This window comes from Dermochelys coriacea, chromosome 9 (assembly GCF_009764565.3).
Source record: "Dermochelys coriacea isolate rDerCor1 chromosome 9, rDerCor1.pri.v4, whole genome shotgun sequence".
Classification (NCBI taxonomy): Eukaryota; Metazoa; Chordata; order Testudines; family Dermochelyidae; genus Dermochelys; species Dermochelys coriacea.
Genome location: NC_050076.1, coordinates 14,027,764 through 14,052,317, shown reverse-complemented (window position 1 = coordinate 14,052,317; position 24,554 = coordinate 14,027,764). Strand labels below are relative to the sequence as shown.

General features: G+C 39.0%; 1 protein-coding gene across 1 annotated transcript in view; it reads left to right on the top strand.

Moving 5' to 3' along the window:
- The window catches only part of NAALADL2 (N-acetylated alpha-linked acidic dipeptidase like 2), a 901,987-nt gene that overhangs the window by 386,529 nt on the left and 490,904 nt on the right, over positions 1-24,554 (top strand). The window contains exon 4 of the mRNA XM_043492184.1: positions 19,981-20,482. Coding sequence (XP_043348119.1) covers positions 19,989-20,482 — 494 coding nt within the window. The 5' untranslated portion in view covers positions 19,981-19,988. The remainder of the gene's footprint in view (positions 1-19,980; positions 20,483-24,554) is intronic.

Sequence of the window (24,554 nt, the reverse complement as noted above, 5' to 3'; positions counted from 1 at the left end):
GCGATTTTGCTTTTTCTTTCTTGCCCATTTATTTTCATACCCATGGGATGCCCACGATACATCTCTGTGGGCCTGATCTGAAGCTCCTTGAAGTTAATGGAAAGATCTCCCACTGACTTTGATGGGCTGTTAATTAAAGCCTATATGTTTTGGACTCCAGTCATTCGTTTCTTGAATCTCATGTTTCTACTCCATGTATCCAAAATGACAGTTCCTTTTCTTACACAGAGAGTACTACTTGCCAGTCACCCAAAGGTTCTCCAAATAGTCTTGATATCGTCCCTTCAATTTTTGGTTGGGAATGTACTGTTTTGATGAGCTCAATTCAATTTAGAAATAATAATCATAAAAAATCTTTGTAATCATTTATATTGCTTGCTTTCCTTTCTAATCCTCTTCACTTTGATCATTATGTCTGTCCAGAAAAAAAAAAAGTATTAAGTCTAACACTTCCTTGATGCTTTCACATTTTACAGGGAAGATGCTCTGTTCTGACTTGAGAGTCTATCATGTATACATCCTTCTGACCTCTTTGTGTCTGCAAAATAGCTAATGCATCTTGTTCGGTTACTCAGTGAATATAGTTATTTTCCTGTCTTACAGAAGATGTTGATATACAGTGGGGTTTTTTTTAGTTTTGCATTTTTCACTTTTATGTTTTTGCATAATTTTTTTTGCTAGAATGAAATATGACAGAAAATGCATTTGCTGTTAATTTGCTGCTTTTACGTATGTGAGAGGAGAGTGGAAAATCATTGCTTAATTAAAAAAACCTAGGGATTTTCACTGCAATTAAAAAATCAAACTTGAGCTGATTTTTTTTTTGAAGGATAAATATTGTTTACTTATTTTTGGAACAATTTGTTCATGCTGTAGGAGTTATTTAATTAAATTATTACCTGCTGTATCACCATCTGTGTACATGTTTTTGAAATATTTGTAACCTTCTTTTATGTGGGTTTTATGAATTGAAGAAAGTGCCAAAAAGGCGGTAAATATACTCAGCAGATGGACTGGGCAACTTCACCCTCCAGGCAGTGAGCTTTGATTGTTTTGGGTATAGTTAAGCATTTTTTCTAGATTTAATTATTGTTTTTCAAAAGATGGCAGTAAAGTATTTGTAATAACAAATTATTACTTCTGGAATGAAGATGTAAAGAAATGCATTATGTGTGTAGATAAATGTTACATATTTTCTACATATGCCTTAGGTCATTATTATATAGTTTATTATTTCAAAACAGTCAAATCATTGTCCTTAAGAAAAAGAAATTTCAATTTGTTAGTTCTTCCCTACCCTGAGCAATAAACAAAGTTAAGAAACATCTAGTGTGGGTGTATATAGTGGGTCCACTAAACAGTTGACAATTAAGGTTTTGAACCAGCAAAGCATTTAATGTGTGCATTTAATGTTAAATGCTTTAAGCATGAGAGTATCCCTCTGAGATCTGTGGGTGTTTTTGTGTTCTTAAAGTTAAGCACATGCCTGGGTTGTGGAAACCATGGCTCTCTCAGTCTTCATATCCCCATAAAATGCAGCTTCTGTGCAGAGCTGGTGGCAGTCTCTTGGGCAGAAACTCAACCAAAAAACAAAATGTAATTTTATCCTAGATAATTTTGACTTCAGAGTGAGGAAAAAACCAAAATACAAATATATCTCCGTGTAAGAGAGAACACAGTGGGTGGAATCCTGGCTTCACTGAAGTTAATGGAAAAATTCCCGCTTGCTTCACTCGGGCCAGGATTTCATTCAGTGACTCCTTCTGTCACATTCTGTATCCTAAAAGAAATAAAATGTCAGCTACCTTACAACTTCTTCTGCAGAAAGCAGGGGGAAGAGTCCTCTATATTATAAGACACAGTATACAGAAAACAAAATGACATCCTTTCCTTTTGCTTCTGTGGGTCGATAACCAACAAGCTATATGCCCATTTAGAACTTTGAAGACAAGATCCAGGATCTTGTTAACAGACCTGGTATTGGATGTCCAGGATGAGGTGTTGATTATTGGGATGATGTGCTGAAATCAGCCTATAATACCTAGAAGATTGGCAACCATGAACTGAACAAATTGTTACTTTTACTGTATCCCAAACACAGAACATATTGTAATACCCCAGTCTTGGGTTAAAGCAGTGGTTCTCAAACTTTTGTACTGGTGACCCCTTTCAAATAGCAAGCCTCTGAGTGCGACCCTCCCCTTATAAATTAAAAACACTTTTTTATATATTTTACACAATTATAAATGCTGGATGCAAAGCAGGGTTTGGGTGGAGACTGCCAGCTCAAGACCCCCCATGTAATAACCTCGCAACCCCCTGGGGGTCCCGACCCCCAGTTTGAGAACCCCTGGGTTCCACAACATACTATATTTGTCACCATTCCTATTCTTTAGATTGCATGTTAGATACAATAAATGGTAAAAAGTCTTAGTGACAATTACCAAAATCTGAATTTATAGAACAGTGCCAAACCTAAACAATAGCAGCTTAATTGGTAAGAAATTGAATTCTGGTGTGTGGTGGAGAATTATTGTTGGCTTGATCCTGCAAGAAGCTACTGAGTACCCCTATCTCCCACTGATACTTATGAGAGTTAAGGAAGCGTAGCACTTCACAGGAGATGCTTAGTCTTTTCTATGATCAGACCTTCTTTGAACAGAAAACCTGGGAAATCTGTCTCAAATACATGTGGGGGCTGTGTTTCATAGATATAACAATATGTTGCACAAACCTCTGGATATAATACTGTTTGACCTTAGGTCTAAAACCCAGGATTAAATCAAAAAAGAAAAGGAAAGGGAGTAACTAAAAAAAGGATTAAATCAAGATCTTTCAATACATGTGATTTATTAAAAAACAACAACAACAACAAAAAAACAAACAAAAAACACCCGAAGATGACAGATATTGCTTTTCATTCCAGTCTGATTTGGCTCTAAGGGCAGTGTGCACATATTGTAAAGCTCATGCGCTAAGATGTTTTTGCTCTGTATACTACCAATAATAGATACTATGGCCCTGATTCTCCTGATCCTTGCGCATCTTGTAATCATTTATACCTGGGCAAAATAAGAGTCAACTGCCCACAGGTCCTTTTAGCTTCCTATCCTCATTGCTTTTTTTCAACATTTCCCAAGATAACAGCCTCTGCATATTTCTTGCATTAAAATATTTAGTCTTTTGACTTAATTACAGATGTTAGTCCTCTCACAGAATGCTTATTATGGAGGCCAAACTTTTCTAAGTTGGATGCCTAAAGTTAGACACCTCAATTCATAGGGAGTCATCTAAATAAAAATGACTTAGTGATTTTGCATAGAGATTGAGATCCCACAACTGTCACTGAAGACAATAGGAGTTCCAGATGTTCTACATCTCTGAAAATCAGGTCACTTTTATATAATATGTATTATAATTAACCCTTCAGATTCATAGATCTCAAAGTGCTTTGCAAAGGAGGGTAAGGATCATTATCCCTAATGTACAGAAATGAAATGATGTGCCCAAGATCACCCAGCAGGCCAGTGAGCAAGATGGCAATCGAACCCAGTTCTCTTGAATCTCTGTCCAGTGCTATCCCTACTATGCCACAAGCATCCTGTGAAACTTTAGTCACCCTTGGTTGAAGCTTTTGGCCATAATGTTTACTTGTTTGAAATCAGAGCATAAGAATATGCAGAATAGATAAGTTTAATATGTGACTCCAGTAGTGATGGCATTCTGGGTCTAATAAATAAATTATAGCTTGAATAATTAAGGTATTTACTTTCATGTCCCTGATGCTGGTTGCAAAAGATAATTCAATCTATTGCAATTACTTTGCTTTAAATTTTAATAAAGGAGTAAAATAGAAAATTGCAGCTCAGATCTATAACAATGTACCATAGTTAATCAGGAAAACTATAATATTTAACTATTCTCAAAGCCTATAAGTAAAAGTAAGGGTGAGTGGATTTTCAAGATAGCTAGATTTACAATCATCATGTATATCTTCTAACACAGCCCTGTGAACTAATAGTCTCTTTTAACCAATTGCAGCTGTTTCTACTTTTGAAGGAGTATTCTTTTGGCACATCTTTGACTGCATTATATTAGCCGTCTCGGCAAGTATATGAAGACAAGTAATTAAGCTTTTTTCTTTGTCACGTACACTTTATGCTATCATACGCTATACAATATTTATTGTGCAGCTAAATCTGTACTAAAAGTGCAGTATGTAAGTCTGTATAGTGCAGTTTTGAATCTGTGCTAAGGACAGATCTTAGGTACAAACAGGGATAGGTTTGAAAAAAATACTGAATTTATTTAATGGAACAATTACACTTGAAATTCGAGGCTTGTTTAGTTATTGTATTTACATTATTGTAATAAACATGGTTGTTTCAGGCTGCATGTTGACAGTATAAAGATCCTGTGATAATGTTGTCTATATTTTATGACTTAATGAATATTACATTTTCATGCCAGTTGCCTGACATTTAGTCTCATAACAGCATTACTTTTACTTTTATTACTTTTACATTGGAGATCTTTTATTTTTAATAATATCCCTATTCATAAATAAAATATATAAACAGTGAGGAGTACTTAAAATAGGTCATGGTAGGCTTTGTAATAGTTTTAATTCATATAAAAACTATAAATATATTTGAGTATGTAAAATATATATACAGTGTATACTGTTGATAAACATGCTGTACAAAAGCAACAAATAAAAGTTGTAATTCTTAAAACTATCGTAACCAAATGTACAAAATGCCTCCTAATATCACTTTCTTGATACTACTTAATTATAAATTTAGTGGTTTTGTTTTTAATATTTAACCAGCTCAGATAACTTTTTCACTCAAGATTTTGGGCCTCTTTTCTTCTCGCTTACACTGTTTCAAATAAGGAGTCAACAGTCTCCACTGAAATAAAGGAGTTACTCCACTGTAAATCTGGTGTAAGTGAGGAAGTAGGTCTTATTTTAAATACTGAGGGCCTGTTCCTGTTCTCACTGAAGCCTATGGAAGCAGGATTGGGTCCCTTATGTCTTCAACAACTCATGCTCATAAAAAAAGTTAAGTTTAGAAACACAGCAAGTTAGCCATTCCAGCAAAGAGAGTGTTATACAGCGACTGCCGGGCCTTTTAGTGGGACTTCATAATTTGAAAAGATAGGAGATGCCACAATGTGTTTATAGTGTAACAATGTTAAATGATGAAATTCCACTGCAAACCATGGAATGGGAGGTGACTTGTGTTTGCCAGAGAACCTAAGTTACGGGTGACATGGCAGGAAGGATTTGGATTCAGAATCGGAAGGTTTACATGTGGCGATCCTGAAATGATGCTCAAGATCTTGTTACTCTCCTGGAGGGAACAGATGAATGCTCATGTTAGAAATATTAATAGAGCGATGCAGACCTTGATGTTGAAAATCAACAAACACAAACTTGTCTGTGCACATCACATATAAAGATGTAAATAACCTAGAGAAAGTTATCAAGGAAGGAATAGTGGAGAGTTATCATTGATGGGGATGACTAGCGAGGGCCTGGATAGAGGGTGTATGGCATACCACTGGATAGTCACCTGTTGAGTGCTTGAAGTTAGCAATGGATTGAGAAAGGTTTGGAAATTTCTGCAACGATATCCCCTGTATTCAGATATGAATAAATGGATTTACTTAATAATCCAGAAATGAAAGAAGCTTCAGAAGTATCCATCTATTTAATATTTACTATCTAAGGAGGTTTTATCACGGGGAATCATGAGAATTGTGTTTATAAACAGAAAGGAGTACTTGTGGCACCTTAGAGACTAACAAATTTGTTAGTCTCTAAGGTGCCACAAGTACTCCTTTTCTTTTTGCAAATACAGACTAACACGGCTGCTACTCTGAAACCTGTCTTTATAAACAGGGTTCATTTTCCTGCAAATAAACTTGTTTTAATATTGCGTAGGAGAGAAAAAATAATGGTTTTGGGAGACCTGTTTTGCTCAAAGCTGGGCTTCCTTGTTTTATAGGCTGGTGTAGGTTTGGTGAGTTTGAGGTAGAAGATCTCGGCAGACTGCAGTGAAGGACAGAACATTGTCATGGAAGATCTTTGAAATGACTAAGGGTATGTCTACACTACGAAATTAGGTCGAATTTATAGAAGTCAGTTTTGTAGAAAGCGTTTTTATACAGTCGAGTGTGTGTGTCCCCACACAAATGCTCTAAGTGCATGTAGTCGGTGGACTGTGTCCACAGTACCGAGGCAACGGTCGACTTCCGGAGCTTTGCACTGTGGGTAGCTATCCCACAGTTCCCGCAGTCTCCACCGCCCATTTGAATTCTGGGTAGAAATCCCAGTGCCTGATGGGGCTAAAACATTGTCACGGGTGGTTCAGGGTACATATCGTCAGGCCCCCGTTCCCTCCCTCCCTCCATAAAAGCAAGGACAGACAATCGTTTTGTACCTTTTTTCTTGAGTTACCTGTGCAGACGCCATACCACGGCAAGCATGGAGCCCGCTCAGATCACTTTGGCAATTAGGAGCACATTAAACACCACACGCATTATCCAGCAGTATATGCAGCACCAGAACCTGGCAAAGTGAAACCGGGTGAGTAGGTGACATCAGTGCGATGACTAGAGTGATGAGTACATGGACACAGATTTCTCTCAAAGCACGGGCCCTGCCAATGTGGGCATCATGGTGCTAATGGGGCAGGTTCATGCGGTGGAATGCCGATTCTGGGCTCAGGAAACAAGCACAGATTGGTGGGACCGGATAGTGTTACAGGTCTGGGATGATTCCCAGTGGCTGCGAAACTTTCACATGTGTAAGGGCACTTGCATGGAACTTTGTGACTTCCTTTCCCCTGCCCTGAGGCACAAGAATACCAAGATGAGAGCAGCCCTCACACTTGAGAAGCGAGTGGCAATAGCCCTGTGGAAGCTTGCAATGCCAGACAGCTACCGGTCAGTTGGGAATCAATTTGGAGTGTGCAAATCTACTGTGGTGGCTGCTGTGATGCAAGTATCCAACGCACTCAAAGATCTGCTGATATCAAGGGTAGTGACCCTGGGAAATGTGCAGGTCATAGTGGATGGCTTTGCTGCAATGGGATTCCCTAACTGTGGCGGGGCCATAGACGGAACCCATATCCCTATCTTGGCACCGGAGCACCAAGCCAGCGAGTACATAAACCACCAGGGGTACTTTTCAATAGTGCTGCAAGCACGGGTGGATCACAAGGGACGTTTCACCAACATCCACGTGGGATGGCTGGGAAAGGTACTTGACGCTCGCATCTTCAGGAACTCTGGTCTGTTTCAAAACCTGCAGGAAGGGACTTTCTTCCCAGACCAGAAAATAACCGTTGGGGATGTTGAAATGCCTATAGTTATCCTTGGGTACCCAGCCTACCCCTTAATGCCATGGCTCATGAAGCCATACATAGGCAGCCTGGAGAGTAGTCAGGAGCTGTTCAAATACAGGCTGAGCAAGTGCAGAATGGTGGTAGAATGTGCATTTGGACATTTAAAAGTGTGCTGGCGCAGTTTACTGACTCGGTTAGACCTCAGCGAAACCAATATTCCCACTGTTATTACTGCTTGCTGTGCGCTCCACAATATCAGTGAGAATAAGGGGGAGATGTTTATGGCGGGGTGGGAGGTTGAGGCAAATCACCTGGCTGCTGGTTACGCACAGCCAGACACCAGGGCGGTTAGAAGAGCACAGGAGGGTGCGATGCGCATCAGAGAAGCTTTGAAAACCAGTTTCATGACTGGCCGGCTACGGTGTGAAAGTTCTGTTTGTTTCTCCTTGATGAAATCCCCCGCCCCTTGGTTCACTCTACTTCCCTGTAAGCTAACCACCCTCCCCACCTCCCTTCGATCACCGCTTGCAGAGGCAATAAAGTCATTGTTGCTTTACATTCATGCATTCTTTATTAATTCATCATGCAAATAAGGGGATAATTACCAAGGTAGCCTAAGAGGGGTGGTGGAGGAGGGAAGGACAAGGCCACACAGCACTTTAAAAGTTTAAAACTTATTGAATGCCAGCCTTCTGTTACTTGAGCAATCCTCTGGGGTGGAGTGGCTGGGTGGCCGGAGGCCCCCCCCCCCACCGCATTCTTGGGCGTCTGGGTGAGGAGACTATGGAACTAGGGGAGGAGGGTGGTTGGTTACACAGGGGCTGTAGCGGCGGTCTGTGCTCCTGCTGCCTTTCCTGCAGCTCAACCATATGCTGGAGCATATTAGTTTGATCCTCCAGCAGCCTCAGCATTGCATCCTGCCTCCTCTCATCATGCTGCTGCCACCTTTCAGCTTCAGCCCTCTCTTCAGCCCGCCACTTACTCTCTTTAGCCTGCTACCTCTCCTCCCGGTCATTTTGTGCTTTCCTGCACTCTGACATTGTTTGCTTCCATGCATTCCTCTGTGCTCTGTCAATGTGGGAGGACAGCATGAGCTCAGAGAACATTTCATCGCGAGTGCATTTTTTTTGCCTTCTGATCTTCGCTAGCCTCTGAGAAGGAGAAGATCCTGTGATCCTTGAAACACATGCAGCTGGTGGAGAAAAAAAAAGGGACAGTGGTATTTAAAAAGACACATTTTTGTAGAACAATGGGTACACTCTCTTTCATGGTAAACCTTGCTGTTAACATTACATACATAGCACATGTGCTTTCGTTACAAGATCGCATTTTGCCTCCCCCTCCCCGCTCCCTCCCGCATGGCTAACAACAGGGAACATTTCTGTTCAGCCACCGGCAAACAGCCCAACAGGAACGGGTACCTCTGAATGTCCCCTTAAGAAAAGCACCCTATTTCAACCAGGTGACCATGTATGATATCACTCTCCTGAGGATAACACAGAGAGATAAAGAACGAATGTTGTTTGAACGCCAGCAAACATACACTGCAATGCTTTGTTCTATAATGATTCCCGAGTATGTGCTACTGGCCTGGAGTGGTAAAGTGTCCTACCAAGGTGGTGGAATAAGGCTGCCCTCCCCAGAAACCTTTTGCAAAGGCTTTGGGAGTATATCCAGGAGAGCCACGAATGCCAGGGCAAATTAATCATTAAACATGCTGGCTTTTAAACCTTTTATAGTATTTTAAAAGGTACACTCACCAGAGGTTCCTTCTCCGCCTGGCGGGTCCGGGAGGCAGCCTTGGGTGGGTTCGGGGGGTACTGGCTCCAGGTCCAGGGTGAGAAACAGTTTCTGGCTGTCGGGAAAACCGGTTTCTCCGCTTGTTTGCTGTGAGCTATCTACAGCCTCCTCCTCATCATCTTCCTCGTCCCCAAGACCTGCTTCCATGTTGCCTCCATCTCCATTGAAGGAGTCAAACAACACAGGTGGGGTAGTGGTGGCTGAACCCCCTAAAATGGCATGCAGCTCATCATAGAAGCGGCATGTTTGGGGCTCTGACCCAGAGCAGCTGTTCGCCTCTCTGGTTTTCTGGTAGGCTTGCCTCAGCTCCTTAAGTTTCATGCGGCATTGTTTGGGTCCCTGTTATGGCCTCTGTCCTTCATGCCCTGGGACATTTTTACAAATGTTTTCGCATTTCAAGATCTGATAGCACGGATTCCTCTCCCCATACAGTGATCAGATCCCGTACCTCCCGTTCGGTCCATGCTGGAGCTCTTTTGCGATTCTGGGACTCCATCATGGTCACCTCTGCTGATGAGCTCTGAATGGTCACCTGCAGCTTGCCACACTGGCCAAACAGGAAATTGAAATTCAAAAGTTCGCGGGCCTTTTCCTGTCTACCTGGTCAGTGCATCTGAGTTGAGAGTGCTGTCCAGTGTGGTCACAATGGAGCACTCTGGGATAGCTCCCGGAGGCCAATACCATTTAATTGCATCCACAGTACCCCAAATTCGACCCAGCAAAACCAATTTCAGTGCTAATCCCCTTGTCGGGGGTGGAGTAAGGAAATTGATTTTAAGAGCCCTTTAAGTTGAAAAAAAGGGCTTCGTCATGTGGACGGTGCAGGGTTACATTGATTTAACGCTGCTAAATTCGACCTCAACGCCTAGTGTAGACCAGGGCTAAGGAAATCAGATTAACTTTGACACCAAATATAGTGCTAGCTGATTGATTGTTTTCCTTTGCACTGAGATTAGCTGTTACAACTGAGTTGATAACAAATACAAACTAAGACTTGAAAAGGGTAAGAAATAAAAATGCCTTTCTTTTGCAAATGTTTGCTTTGCTAAATTCACAAGCTTCTTGTGACCTTGGGCATTATTTTAAGATGCTCATAGGTTTCTTGAAAAGGAGCTGTGAGTACAAAGTAGCCAGTGGACAAAGAAGATAGCAAATGAACAATTGGGAATATTTCTGAGTCAAGTGGGAGTGGCCTCTTGTGGCAGGTGGGAAAAGGAGGACAAGCTCAAAGTTCTTATCATGGGATCTGATTGGTAGAATAATGGGCTGCAATCCCACAGTCCTTACTCAGGGAAAACTCCCATTGATTTAATTGATGGTGTGTAAATCAGTGACAGTTTTGCCTGAGTAAATATCACAATTATGCTCATGCTGAGTAGTTGGAATTAATGATTGCTGGAGTTGCAGTTGGTACAAAACACCCAATTAATACTGGATGTTTTGAGGCTGTAATTTTAGGCCCATTTGGGTGTTTAATGACAGATTATAGTAATATTTAATGCTTTAAATGTTCAAAAGACTGATCATTAATCAATCCTCACAACACCCTAGGAAGTTATTGGATACATTTTTTATTATCCCCACTTTACAAATTGGGAGACTGAGAAAATAAGGTAAAATGACTTGTCCAAGGTCACATAGTGAGGCAGTGACAGAGCCAGGATTAGACTTCAGGATCTTCTGAATCTTGATTCATTAGTTATTCTTCCATGTAACACTGCCCTCTGTATAGTATATCTAGCATTCCTGGAAAATAAATACAAACTATGTTAGATCTACATAAATCCATGTAATTTATAGTACTATTACTAAATCTTCCTAATATAGTAAAAGTAATAAAGAACATAAAATTGCATTATATTGTCTAACAAAATAGAACATAGCCATCCTTTGTTGAATATGGTATGTACTCTTTGATGACAGAGGTCAGAGATGTCCAATGCATATCACTAAAGCACTTACATTAGAAAAAGAAAACAGAGTTCTGATTCCCAGTGTTGTTACGGAGAAACTCAGCCAAGAACATTCTGACAATATATAAACTTCACACTGATGCTACTAGCTTTCAATTGCCAATTTCAGGCAAAGTTTAATGATCTATGTGAAATATTACAATTGTCAAATATTTTTATGTGGTCCAAAATTTTCTTGTTTGAATTGCATTTTATTTGTATGTGTTTTACTGATTTAGTACAAACCATCAGCCTTCTTGTCCATTTCTCAATGCATTAAGCTTTTTCAAACGGCTATTACTGAAATACCTCACAAAATCTAGGTTAACCATATATTAGAGGGTAAACAATTGATGTTCTGCTTTAACTCAGCTTACTGAGAAGTACCCTGGTATAAATTCCTTTTTTTTCTCCTAGTTTTTAGAGCACAATTTCCCTCATCTTCAGTTATGTACACAAATGTGTTCTTTAAAACAAAAGGAGGTACTCTCTAAACCAGTGGTTCTCAACCGGGGTACGTGTACCCTGTGTGTTCGCATGCCCCTGTGGGTACCCAGAGGTCTTCCAGGGGGTACTCAACTCATGTAGATCAGTTATTCACAACCTGGGGGTTGCCATGGGATGAGTTTAGGGGGATCGCACGTGCAAAGCTCGCATTAAGAGGTGGCAAACAGGGCAATTGCTTGGAGCCCCACGCTAAAGAGGGCCCTACAAAGCTAAGTTAGATGCTTCAGTCCCACTGCCTGGAGCTCGGGCTTCAGACAAGGCTCACAAGTGAAAAACAAGCTCAAGTATCACACTGAAATGTAAGTACAATATTTATATTCCAATCTATTTATTTTATAATTATACAGTAAAAATGAGAAAGTAAGCAATTTTTCAGTAACAGTGAGCGGTGACACTTTTGTATTTTTATGTCTGATTTTGTAAGCAGGCAGTTTTTAAGTGAGGTGAAACTTGGGGGTCTGCAAGACAAACCGGACTCTTGAAAGGGGTACAGTAGTTCAGAAGGGTTGAGAATGACTGGTCTAAACAATAAGCAGTTTAAGCTTAAACAACTAACTTACTCACTTGTAAAAATTAGTCTACAAGGTAAAGAAGACCAATTGAAAAGTCTTGCTGTTAAAGGAGCTGAACTGTAAAATGCACATGTAAATGATTGTTCAGTTTGTTGTGCCCCTTCTATGGGCAGCTCCACATAGGATATGAGTCTACTAGCTAAAAGTTAAGAAGATAATCCTTTAACTCAATAGATACAGGCCAATGTTCTTAATGCTAGATGTTTGAGGTTCAATCCCTGGTGGTAATCCTATAGATTCAGAAAATGAAACACGTGCAGTGGTACATTGAAGTTGTTTTACTTGAAAGTCCATTAACAGCATAAGCATTAACTTCCAATGAGTAAAAACATGGATTACTACAGAATGGAAAGGTGGCATGGGTAGTTGAGGATGGAAATTACCTTCTAGTGGCAGCTTTTCCTATTCTATTTAGTATAATACCCCATCCTCATTCATCTCAGCAGATACATAGAAGTATGGCTGAGAATGTTTTATGAAGTGAGAAGAAACAAACAGGGTCTATCAAATGAATTAGCTTTGCATCTTCACCTCCAGCCAGACGCCCAAGGACAGAATGTTTATCTGCTGTCCCAAGGTCAAGGTCACAATTGGGTGTATTGGAAGAGCTTCAGTTCCAGCTACAGCAGTTTTTGTTTATGTGATGTAATACTAAGGATTGACTTCAAAATAAAGAGGAAAAACCCATTAAGAAATTATCAAAAGCACATATGCAGCTGAGATACATAGCTTTATATTTAGATTTACTCCATCATATGGGACCTAAGTGTGTTTGGAAATACAAACATACTAGATGTCTTATGAATACAAACATACTGGATTTTAGGTAAGATGCTTACAGAGAGTGAACAGTTTAGTGTTTAGTATGGGGACTGTATATCCAGGGCACTGCAGATCTATCAAGAAATGAGAAACAGAAAAGAGGGATACATTTATATTATACAAATACATTCATTGACTTTTTGAGTTGAGTTAATTCATGTGAGTTTTTGTTTTTAAAGTGAAGCAATAAAGCTCAGTTGAGCATTTTCACATTAGGACATTCAGTAGGCTGAATGTCACACCACGTTGAGTATGTGTGAAATAATACATTGTGATGAATTCACAGGAATTGTACACCATGCAAAATTACACCTCTAGGCAGACCCAAATAATCAAACTTAGGCATTTCTGAGATTTGACAGCTTATTTCAGAAGAGACTCAGAAAAGAAGGTCAAAGGTTACTAGACAGATTACTACTACACTGTTAGCCCATAGCTGTAATAGCCCAAACTCTGCAATATGATAGCTTATAGTAATTTTCACTTTTGTATTGAGTTGCAAGAAAAAGTGGTTGTAGCTTGAAGGCTTTACTGACTGGTATTTGGAAACCATCTTGTACTGTACATCATACACACAATGATTCTGCTTTCCCTCTGGTTTTTCTTGGGTTGGAATAGCCCAGTTGACTTAAATTAGCATATTCTTTGATTTTCTGCGAGCAGCATTTTGTCCTGTATATGTGACTGGATAGATTAATTAGCAATAATTATGGTGTGTCAGTGAGTCTGGTCAGCTATGTATATATATGTCTTAGTAAATTTATGTTCATAAACATACTGTATGGTTTGCTGCAGCAGTTGTCATGGCAACTTACTATACTTGAGCTTTAACATTTTGGAGTTCACCCAGAAAGTACACTTTGTACAATGGTGAAATAAACTTGATTGTTCTCTGAGTTCTTCAGATATAAATATTTTTTAAAAAAGCAGAAAATTATGTAAATAGTTCAAAAAAGCATAACATTATGTTAGTCTATTTCCTTTTATAAGCCATGCATAAAATGATTAAGGCAATCTATCAAAATATAGCAAAACTCCAATATAGCCCAATTGTAAATCTTGCCTTCTTCAGCTCTATAATCTATTATTTCTAGAGGTCCCACTTCAGGGTTGAAATTGATAAAAAATCAATTAAATCCCACTGAGCAAACAATTGAGAATGAGATTTTATAGACTGTTACAAAAAAACTGTAATTTTTCCTTTTTTTAGTGTTGACTTATTTTTGCACAGGGAGTCAGTAGACCATGCGATAATAACATCTTATGTCTAAATATCTGAAAGCACTTTACAGATATCAGTGAGTTTAAAAATTTCTACTCTAAAACATGGCTTTGTAAAAGAGCATTGTGGGGCTTTATATTCATTGTGCCTCACATTGATTTCCATATCAAATTTGCTCAGTTTAGAAATAAATAGATTTTCCCCACTAAGTACCAGCCCTGTTTTCTCATCCTAAGCTCTGAGAATCAAGTCATTCTTCTCATCTTGTGCACCACTACCAGTTATAAAGGGTCTTCTGGCCAAATTTTGCCCTTAGCTGAACCTATGCAAATCCCACTGTCTTCAGAGTAGGTCATAACTCGCAAATGGGATTCACCTCCCATTTTAGGCATGAAAATAAAAAATGGACAAGTTGGGTGTCGAGCTGTTCTAGAACGTATAGCCATAGGTGTCAGAATGGGAACTCCTGGGTGCTAGTCATGTTTGAAAATTTGGCCCTTATAAAGATATGTATGTAGGAGTTGAGCTCTCTTAAATATCTGGCCTTAGTTGTGGGTGCTGAGGAATTGAACATCTGTCCCTGAGCTTTTGGAATTTGAAGAAGGCCTAATTTTCTATTGCCTTGTGCCCAGAGACAACCTATGCCTGCTGATAGTGGGAGACACAACCCCGGAACTGCTCAAATCACGCTCCCCCAGCCAAATCCCTCCTCCTGGAAAGCAGCACCTCCCTTCCTGCAGCTCCCAGCTGTTCTTCCTGCCTCTTGCTCTCTCTGCCTGATGCTGCTTGCACCTTGCCAGCTCACCATGTGACCGAGCAATCTGGGGGTGGGGGGATAGGACCCATATGCCCCCCCCGATGCATCACCTCTCCTTGTGCCTATCATTCTGATTTGGGGTAAAAATTTTAGCAATGCCTAATTGATTTAGGAGATGAAGTTCCATTTTCAAAAGTAATTTAGGCATTTAGCCTAAATCTCACAGAAAGTCAATCTTAGGATCCTAGGATCCTGTCATGGGCACAGAGAGATTGCTGCACCTCCAGAAGAAGTAAAGGCATGAGGCCTGAAGGGTTCCATTCAGAGAGATGAAGGAAGGGGACAGAGGTGCAGTTATCACACAATTGTCCCACCCTTAGATTAGGCCCTGTGGATCCACCATGCTTACTAAACAAGTCCAGCTGGGTTCAGCACCTGTGATACTTTCCTATGGGAGTTTGTGACTAGTGGTGAATATAGATAGTGACCAGTCAACCTTTTAAACCCAAATTTTATTTATTTTCACGGTAGACCAAAGTATTTCAAGAAAGGATTTTAAAACAGACAGGTTACATGGATGTCTGTCTTACCTAAAGGCTTACTATCCCCTGAAGGGCACCTAAGCAGGCCTAGTTTCCCCAGACACCCCAGTGAGAGCCTGTATCAGTCTAGTTTTCCCAAAAACCTCCACAGTAACTACCACCCCTCTGGAAATAATCTCTTTTTATTCAACTTGAGTTTTTGTTCTTGTCAGTTCTGGGAGGGGGGTCTGGCTCTTCTTGTTAAAAAACAGTTCAGTAGGTTGAACAGAACTCCTCAGAGCCAATGGCTCTGCCATTGTCCTGTAACAACCCTCAAGTGTTTCCTGAGAGTGGGTTATTTTGAGCTATTCTTCCTTCCTGATTTTTTCCTTATTAGCCCCCTATTCAATTAAACCAATATATTCATGTGGTAAAACTTCCAATAGCTATGTCAATATACAGTATTCAAGTACTCTGCTTCTATCACTATGCCTATGTTACTTTTGAAAATGGCACCTAGGATCCTATGTCACTTAGGCACTTTTGAAAATTTTATCCTTGGCCTACTTCTGATTCTGTTGAAGTCATTAGCTGGCATTGCAAGACATTTACATGCCAGATGTGCTAAAGATTCATATGTCCCTTCATGCTTCAACCACCATTCCAGGGGAATTTATTATTAATTTATTATACGTTTATTAATATAGATTCAATTGAAACATACATTTTAAATGTCATAAATGCATACACTAATTGCATACTGCCAATATACAGTGGCCACCATAAAAAGTTAGCACTTAGTGACAGTTGTCACACCACACAATCTGACATACTGTAGTTATTTCCTTTTCTACCTGTTGGGGAATGCTGAAATTTTAATGGATTGAAATGGCTTTTTAAACACCCACATGAATGTTTTGGTTTGTGTTTAAAGGACCATATATACAAAAGCTGGCATTTAAATTAATTTGTCAAAGAAATCAATACAGTACAGGTCTGCAAAGATCATGTGGTTTGGCAGCTGTCCATAAGAGCTGACTGTTTTTAATGGAGACCACAGTATATTGATAATATGCAACCCAATCCCATCCCTAACAAAAGAGCATGAGACTCAGTGAGGCTACTCATGTGCATAAAATTAAATGTGTGTGTGAGTCTTTGCAGGATCAGGGCCTTCTTGGGATTCTGGATGTTGTTTTGCAAAGCACTGATGCACATGCATAATTTTAAGCACATGCCTACATGCTTTGCTAGATGCAGGGTACAGTGCTCAGAACCTTGCAGAATCAAGCCCTTGCTTATCTAAGATCAATGGCAAGATTTTCAAGAACATCACACCAGGTCATTGTTAAAATAAAACAGCACAATGTCCCATTCCAGCAAAATTGAATGAGTTAAGACAGGCATTATTTATTTAAGCTCTGAATTGTGTCAGTTTCTTTTGAAAGGTTAATTAAATGTAAGTTTTGTGTTTATATTCCTTTAAAAGCAAACCAGATTTTCACAGACTTGTTTTTTTTTCTGATCTAAAGTTGTTCCAGTCATTTAAGAAGTTCTGTGGGGCTACTTGTAAGTGTAAAGCAAAGTCTATGAGTAAATTATGGTCCAAATGTTTGCAGTTAGATAACCCCTATATTTGCAATATTAAATTTATTCCTTTGTAGTAACTAACTCATTAGTACACTGGCAACTGAGAAATACAAGTGAATGATGCAGATACTGCAATGGCCTTAGGTAAAACTGGCAATGTACTTTCAGCCTTCAAAGTTGGGAAGACTGCTGATCCCATTCAAGGATGTTTGGGCAACAAAATGGCAAATGAAATTTAGTGTGGATAAATGTAAAGTAATACACATTGGAAAAAATAACCCCAACTATGCATACAATATAATGGGGGCTAATTTAGCTACAACTAATTAGGAAAGAAATCTTGGAGTCATCGTGGATAGTTCGCTGTAGACGTCCACGCAGTGTGCAGCAGCAGTCAAAAAAGCAAACAGGATGTTAGGAATCATTAAAAAAGGGTAGAGAATAAGATGGAGAATATCTTATTGCCCTTATATAAATCCATGGTACGCACACATCTTGAATACTGCCTACAGATGTGGTCTCCTCATCTCAAAAAAGGTATACTGGCATTAGAAAAGGTTCAGAGAAGGGCAATTAAAATGATTACGGGTTTGGAACGGGCCCCATATGAGGAGAGATTAAAGAGGCTAGGACTTTTCATCTTGGAAAAGAGGAGACTAAGGGGGGATATGATAGAGGTATATAAAATCATGAGTAGTGTGGAGAAAGTGAATAAGGAAAAGTTATTTAATTGTTTCCATAATATAAGAACTAGGGGCTACCAAATGAAATTAATGGGCAGCAGGTTTAAAACAAATAAAAGGAAGTTCTTCTTCACACAGCGCACAGTCAACCTGTGGAACTCCTTGCTTGAGGAGGTTGTGAAGGCTAGGACTATAACAGGGTTTAAAAGAGAACTGGATAAATTCATGGAGGTCAAGTCCATTAATAGCTATTAGCTAGGATGGGTAAAGAATGGTGTCTCTAGCCTCTGTTTGTCAGAGGGTGGAGCTGGATGGCAGGAGAGAGAGATCACTTGATCACTTACCTGTTAGGTTCATTCCCTCTGGGGCACCTGGCATTGGCCACTGTCGGCAGACAGGATACTGGGCTGGATGGACCTTTGGTCTGACCCAGTATGGCAAATCTTATGTTCTTATGATGGTCTTAAACTCCTCTAAATGGCCACTAATCTGACTGTAACTTTGACCATCTAAAATGTTGGTCTGGGTCATATCTTAGCATCTGTTTCTACTTCCCCTGAAGTCAGTGGGAGTTTTGTCTGAGCAGGGATGGAAGGATCAGGTGCAAAATGTGTGTGGGAGATGTGCTATAAAATACTGTATAGTATGCCTTAAGGTGGGTATCCTGTTGGCTGTTGTAAGTCTATCCGCTGTGTCTGTTTTTAGGAAAGGGACATTGAAATGGCAGATGTTCTGTAGGGAAATATGATTTGTAAATTAGGTACTGTATAGAGCAAGACATTTTTTTTAAGTATGATAGGCTGTTTCAGTAAATCATTGTGTTTTGTAATCTTTTATTTTTTTCAAAGATTATTGCTAAACTCTTTTTCTATTTCATCATATAAAGTGGGTTCATCCAGTATGTGACCCAGAAAATGCCATCTGGAAGCAAGGTCTTAGCTCAAGAAAATTTATTAATGTGTAACAAGGAAGGTAGCAGTGCGGATGTCACTCAGATATCCATCATTGTGAGGAGTTAATATGTGTATCTGCATTTCATTCTAATTGATGAGTCTGTCTGATGTTTGAAAAGCATTAAATTGCTGATGCTCTTGTGATGGAATGTCTATTGTCAAAGTATGGATGAAAACTGAGGCTCATCACTGCAGTCAGTTTAAAAATGATTTGTAGAGAATTGACTTTGAATGTTTGCATTAGAGGTCAGAGTTCCACTTAGAAGGCTCACACAGCTATAGAAATGTCTAGAATTGCTAGAGTTATGTTTTACTATTAAGTAAATGCTTTAGGTAAGAATCCCAATTTGGCAGTAATTCTGATTCATTAAAATGGAAAAACTAACTGGAGCAAAGCAGCTGGGACACTTTCTAAGTAAATTCATCAGTCATTCAGAAACTATGCATTTTAATACCTGTAAGTAATAGAACAGTCTATCCAAATGGAAGCCTTTTATTGATGTGTAAGTAAAGTTGAGTGTCACCCTCAAATTTCAAACTTTAATCCAGCATTCCCTTGCCTTTGCAGACAAATAAAGCTATTTTATTTATATTTTCTTTAACTTTATTTTTATTTATTTGTTGTACTATCCATAAGACCTACAAGTCCTAGACATGTTCCAGGACCCCTTTGTGTTAGACACTGTATTTTACTTCAGCAGCATGATTGATTTAGATGTCAAGCTAAATGAAATCTGCATACAAAAATTGGCATGCGCCATGTTCAAAAGCTCCAAAAAGATATTGAAGTGTATTGCTAAATATTTGTTTTGGAAATTTTGAAAATATATCATTTGTACTCACTGGATTAATGCTATGTTAGAGAACTATAAAAATTAAAAATGCAGAAAAAACTACAAGGACAACTTGTATGTTCCCTTGTTAGTACTGAAATATTCCCTACATTCTCATACTTTTTAATATGTGATGACAGTTATTATTACCTTTTTTTTAATACCAAATGGAGATGCTAATAGAAATACTGACAGTATAATGGCACTGAGAAGAAAATTAAAGAAGGTTATGCTTAGGAAGAATGCAACATTATGGACTCAATTTTTTCCTTTAAATATGGACACACAAAATCTCTCTAAGAGTGGTGAAAGTCACACACAATTGCATATGAAGACAGAACTGACACCCGTGAATATTTAAATGCTTTCTATAGACAACAAAGGAGACACTGCTTTTTGTCATTTTTTAATAGGTAAAAAGATGGCTTATCACAAAGTGAACGCAGACCAGAGAACACAGGGGCACTCTCAATACCTTGACAATGATGACCTCCAGGCCACCACGTTGGAACTAGAATGGGACATGGAAAAAGAGCTGGAGGAGCCTGGCTTTGACCATTTCCGACTGGATGGTACAGTCGATCACCATTTGGGAAATCCACAAAACACCAACATTGATCTCGAGCCTATTCAGCCCTCAGCATCCCCTAAAGGAAGATTTCAGCGACTTCAGGAAGACCCAGACTATGTGTCACATTATACGAGACCAGCACCAAAGAGCAACCGCTGCAACTTTTGTCGGATCTTTAAACTATTTTGCACTGTTTTGACTTTATTTATTTTTGGAATTTTACTAGGATATTATGCACACAAAAAATGTCCTCCTTCCCCCACTCCTTCAGAACCAAGTGACCCTCATTTCTATCACGAGATTCTCAAGGAAATCAAAGCTGAAAATATTCAACAGATTTTCAGGTATGTATCTTAATTTATTTATTTTTTATTTTATTTATTGTTAGCACTGGTAACTGATGTTTCTGATAGTATGTAAACACGTTCTTTTAATCTTTTGTTTCTTCTATACCAGTGGTTCTCAAACTAGGGGCCTGCTTGTTCAAGGAAAACCCCTGGCAGGCCAGGCCAGTTTGTTTACCTGCCGCATCTGCAGGTTCGGCCGATTGTGGCTCCTGCTGGACACGGTTCGCTGCTCCAGGCCAATGGGGGCTGTGGGAAGCGGTGCGGGCTGAGGGATGTGCTGGCCGCCCTTCCTGCAGCCTCCATTGGCCTGGAGTGGCAAACCGCGGCCAGTGGGAACTGCGATCAGCCGAACCTGCGGACGTGGCAGGTAAACAAACTGGCCCAGGGCCTGCCTCGGGCTTTCTGTTCTATACAGTATATTGTTTGCAAACATTGAATTCTGCTGCTTATGTTCAAATTTTTCATGAAGTTTATGACACTTCCATCAGATATACTTGTAAGGGACTTAGAATGATGCGGAAAAAATGTATAAAATTAATGGAGAACCTTGTTAAAAATAATACTTCCATAATGACCCAAATCTGGGCAGTGTTCCTATTGTAAAATGGGGGATTATTTTTGTAGGGAACATTATTTTGTTAATCATTGAAATGATTTTGGATGTGCACAGATTGACAAGTTCAGACCATTCAAAGCAAGTGCTGAAGCTGGCAGTCTTTTTATAGGTTTATTATATAAAAAAGGTCTTGGGTGGTAGCCATATTTATCAAATAAATCTCTAGATTCTGATGTAAAGGGTGTAATTATTTAAAAGCAAACAGGTGTGTATATGTACACAGACACCCACCAGATATTTCAGTATTGATGCATGCAGGATTGTAGAAGCAAAGGTATAATGAAATATAGAATAATATCATCTCTTCGGATTAAGTCCTGCAGTTCTTGCTCCCTCAAAACCAGTGCTGCCAACTGACATGATTTTATGTCATGTCTCATGATATTTGGTGTTTTTCTGAAAGCCCTAGTTCCAGGAAACAGATGATTACTTGGGAATCTTGGCTTACTTTTTTAAATATGAAAGATCCTATCCACATGGATGCAAAAGACAAGATTGAAAATGTGAACACTGAAAGTCCCCAAACCAGTAGGCAAATGAAAAAAGACTGACACATTTTTCCCCCCAAATATCATGTTTTCAAAGCCGATATCATGATTCTGGGGGGCCTAGATTATAACTTTTGAATTCTGAGGGTGGGCAATACTGCAAAACACTTATTGAAACCACCAATTGTTTTATTGGGGAAGCTAAATGCTATTAAAAGCTATTAAACCACTTTTGAAAAGGGAACTTTGAAAAGTGTCCTAAATCACTTAGGCACTCTTGACAATGTAACCCCTTACATTTTCTCCACACTGTGCCTCTGTGGAGGTGAAATGGGGAAAAAAACACCTTCCCCTCAGTGTGCACATGTCAGATGCAGTCTAGCTCAGCATCCCTCATTATAGTCTGAGAATACTTTTAATTACCTGATAACTATACCTTTTTGCAGAATGGTGTTTATAATGAGTAAACTGAACTTGCCAAACTAAGGAACAGCAGTATATTATTTGTACTGTACTGTAAAATATGTCAGTTCTCTTTCCCTACATCTTCAGTATATTTTCCCCTTGCCCTATAAAATTTTACAGGAAAACATAATGTAAGATACAGCACAATGGATGACTTTCTGGCTCCACTGATGTCAGTGGGACTTTGGCATTGACTTCAGTGGTGCAAGAATTTCACTCAATGTGTTTATTGTTAACATTGTGTATTGAGGAACCACAAAACATCAGCTTGTTTTCCTAACAAGTAATTTCAGTGGGAGTGTTTTTGAGTAAAGACTAAAGGATAGGTTCAAAAGGCTGATGTATAATAATCAAAAAGAGACAAAAAAAGAACAGTATTTCAAGGAATCATAGATATTCAAGGCCATTCTTCTCAGCTTCGTGAAGGTGCTCTCTCTTTGTAGAGAGAAGACTCCAGAATTAATTAGACGCTGGTGCAATCCTGAACAGGAGTTGCAACAGCATATTGTCTCAATGTTCCCAAGCATCTCTAGCCAATAGGAATACAATACCATACATTGGACTCCCATTTCGCTCATCTAAATACATTTTAAATGTTAGTTACCTTTTAGATGCTAGATTAATTCAGTCCAGATGCAAGTGCAGTCCTAAACTCTCTTAAGCAACGCCTCACTCTACAATTTCTTGTGAACAATAAATAATGAGACTAATAAAAGTTCATATGAATGTTTGTGGGAAAACAAATATATAATGGTTGAAATTGTAAATACCATCAAAGTGAATTTGAGGTTTCTGTGCAAATGAACACTTATGAATATATTCTGCAGTATTTTATTCTCCCCAGTCATCTAAAAATACAACCAGAGTAACTGCACTTAAACCAAATTCCTGCATAAATATAATGCATTCATTTATCGTTTAAACACTAAACTGATCCCTAAAGGCAGGAATTTTCCATAAACATAAATATATAATGTTGACTTCTAATCAGGCATGTCATGAAGATTAATTTTTATGAGGTAGGATAGAGATAATTGAATTTCACGTGCAGTTTAGACAGACATGGGGAGGAGGGAAAGAGAGTGAGCAGTGGCGGGGCGGGGGGTGGAGGGGCAGTAATGGAAAAAAGATTTCCAGTTAGCAAACAACCTTTAGTTTGTTGGTTCAGTTTCACCATAGAAATGTGATAGTACAAGAATGAAAACAACTTGACAGTCAAATTATAAACACACCTTTTGATACTTCTTAAGAAACATACACAGCCAAAATATCTGGAATGGTCTTAAACTTCAAACAGTCTCTGTTTGATTGCTTGAGTGAATGGTTCTACCTTCCTGTGCATTCTGCTCTATATGTTACAGGAGTTTTTGCAATAATGTCGACAAGAATTAATTTCAAGTCTATTGCAAGGTATTATTTTTACTACATCATAAATCATTTTATCCCTTGCCATCCCTCTTTGAATTAAATCACTGTTATTATTAACTTATTATTTTAGCAAAGTAGTTCCTAGAGGCTTGGATCAAGATTGGTGCCCCATTGTGCTAGGCATAGAACATGCAGATAGACAAGACAGTCAAAGGATGAAAGGAAGCAAAAATATGTCTCTCTCCTTTAAAGTCCTTAATATATTTGACAGGTTTCAGAGTAGCAGCTGTGTTAGTCTGTATCCGCAAAAAGAACAGGAGTACTTGTAGCCCACGAAAGCTTATGCTCTAATAAATTTCTTAGTCTTTAAGGTGCCACAAGTACTCCTGTTCTTTTTAATACATTTGAGTGAATGCTGGTGTACAATTTAATGTAATTTCTGAAATGGAATTGTTTTCCTTTCTGCTGCATTATATTTTTGACAAACCACATGCATTTGGGTAAGAGAAATATAATATAGTAATTATATTGTTTGCTGTGACTAGTAGGGAGGAATTTCAGCTTTAACAGATAGAAATGTCTCAAGTACCATAACTTACTATGGAATATTACAGCAGTTTTAAAATTTGTATTTCTTTCCAGATCAGTTCATAAGACAATTGATTTTTTTTCAGATTGTGTTCCAGTGACAGAATTTGGCACATTTGTCTGTTTATTCTGCCAAGGAAAACAAAAATAAGTCTCACAAACCAAATGAGTTATTTTCACCGGTGATGGCTGAGAGATGCAGTTTTTTAACCTGAAGTCTGCGACTTCCTTGTCTTCCAAAGTTCTTGATAGGAGCAGAAACTATCAAGTTTGTCCTTAGCCTGGAATCCTGTTTCTGACCGTGGCTGGTAATTCATACTTCAGAAACAAATGATTACATGGTCCATAGAAATCAGCTATTCAATGTTCCGTGCCAAATAGACTTCATGGTAGAGTAAAATCTGGGTATCTTTTCCTGCAACAGCAAAGGTTACCACCATCCCTTGAGCTAAAGGCAACTGTAGTAGTATTGAGGCTGAGCCTGTCTACATTACAGCTTCTGATGGCATAATTTATGTCGCTCATGGGTGTGAATAAACCGTCC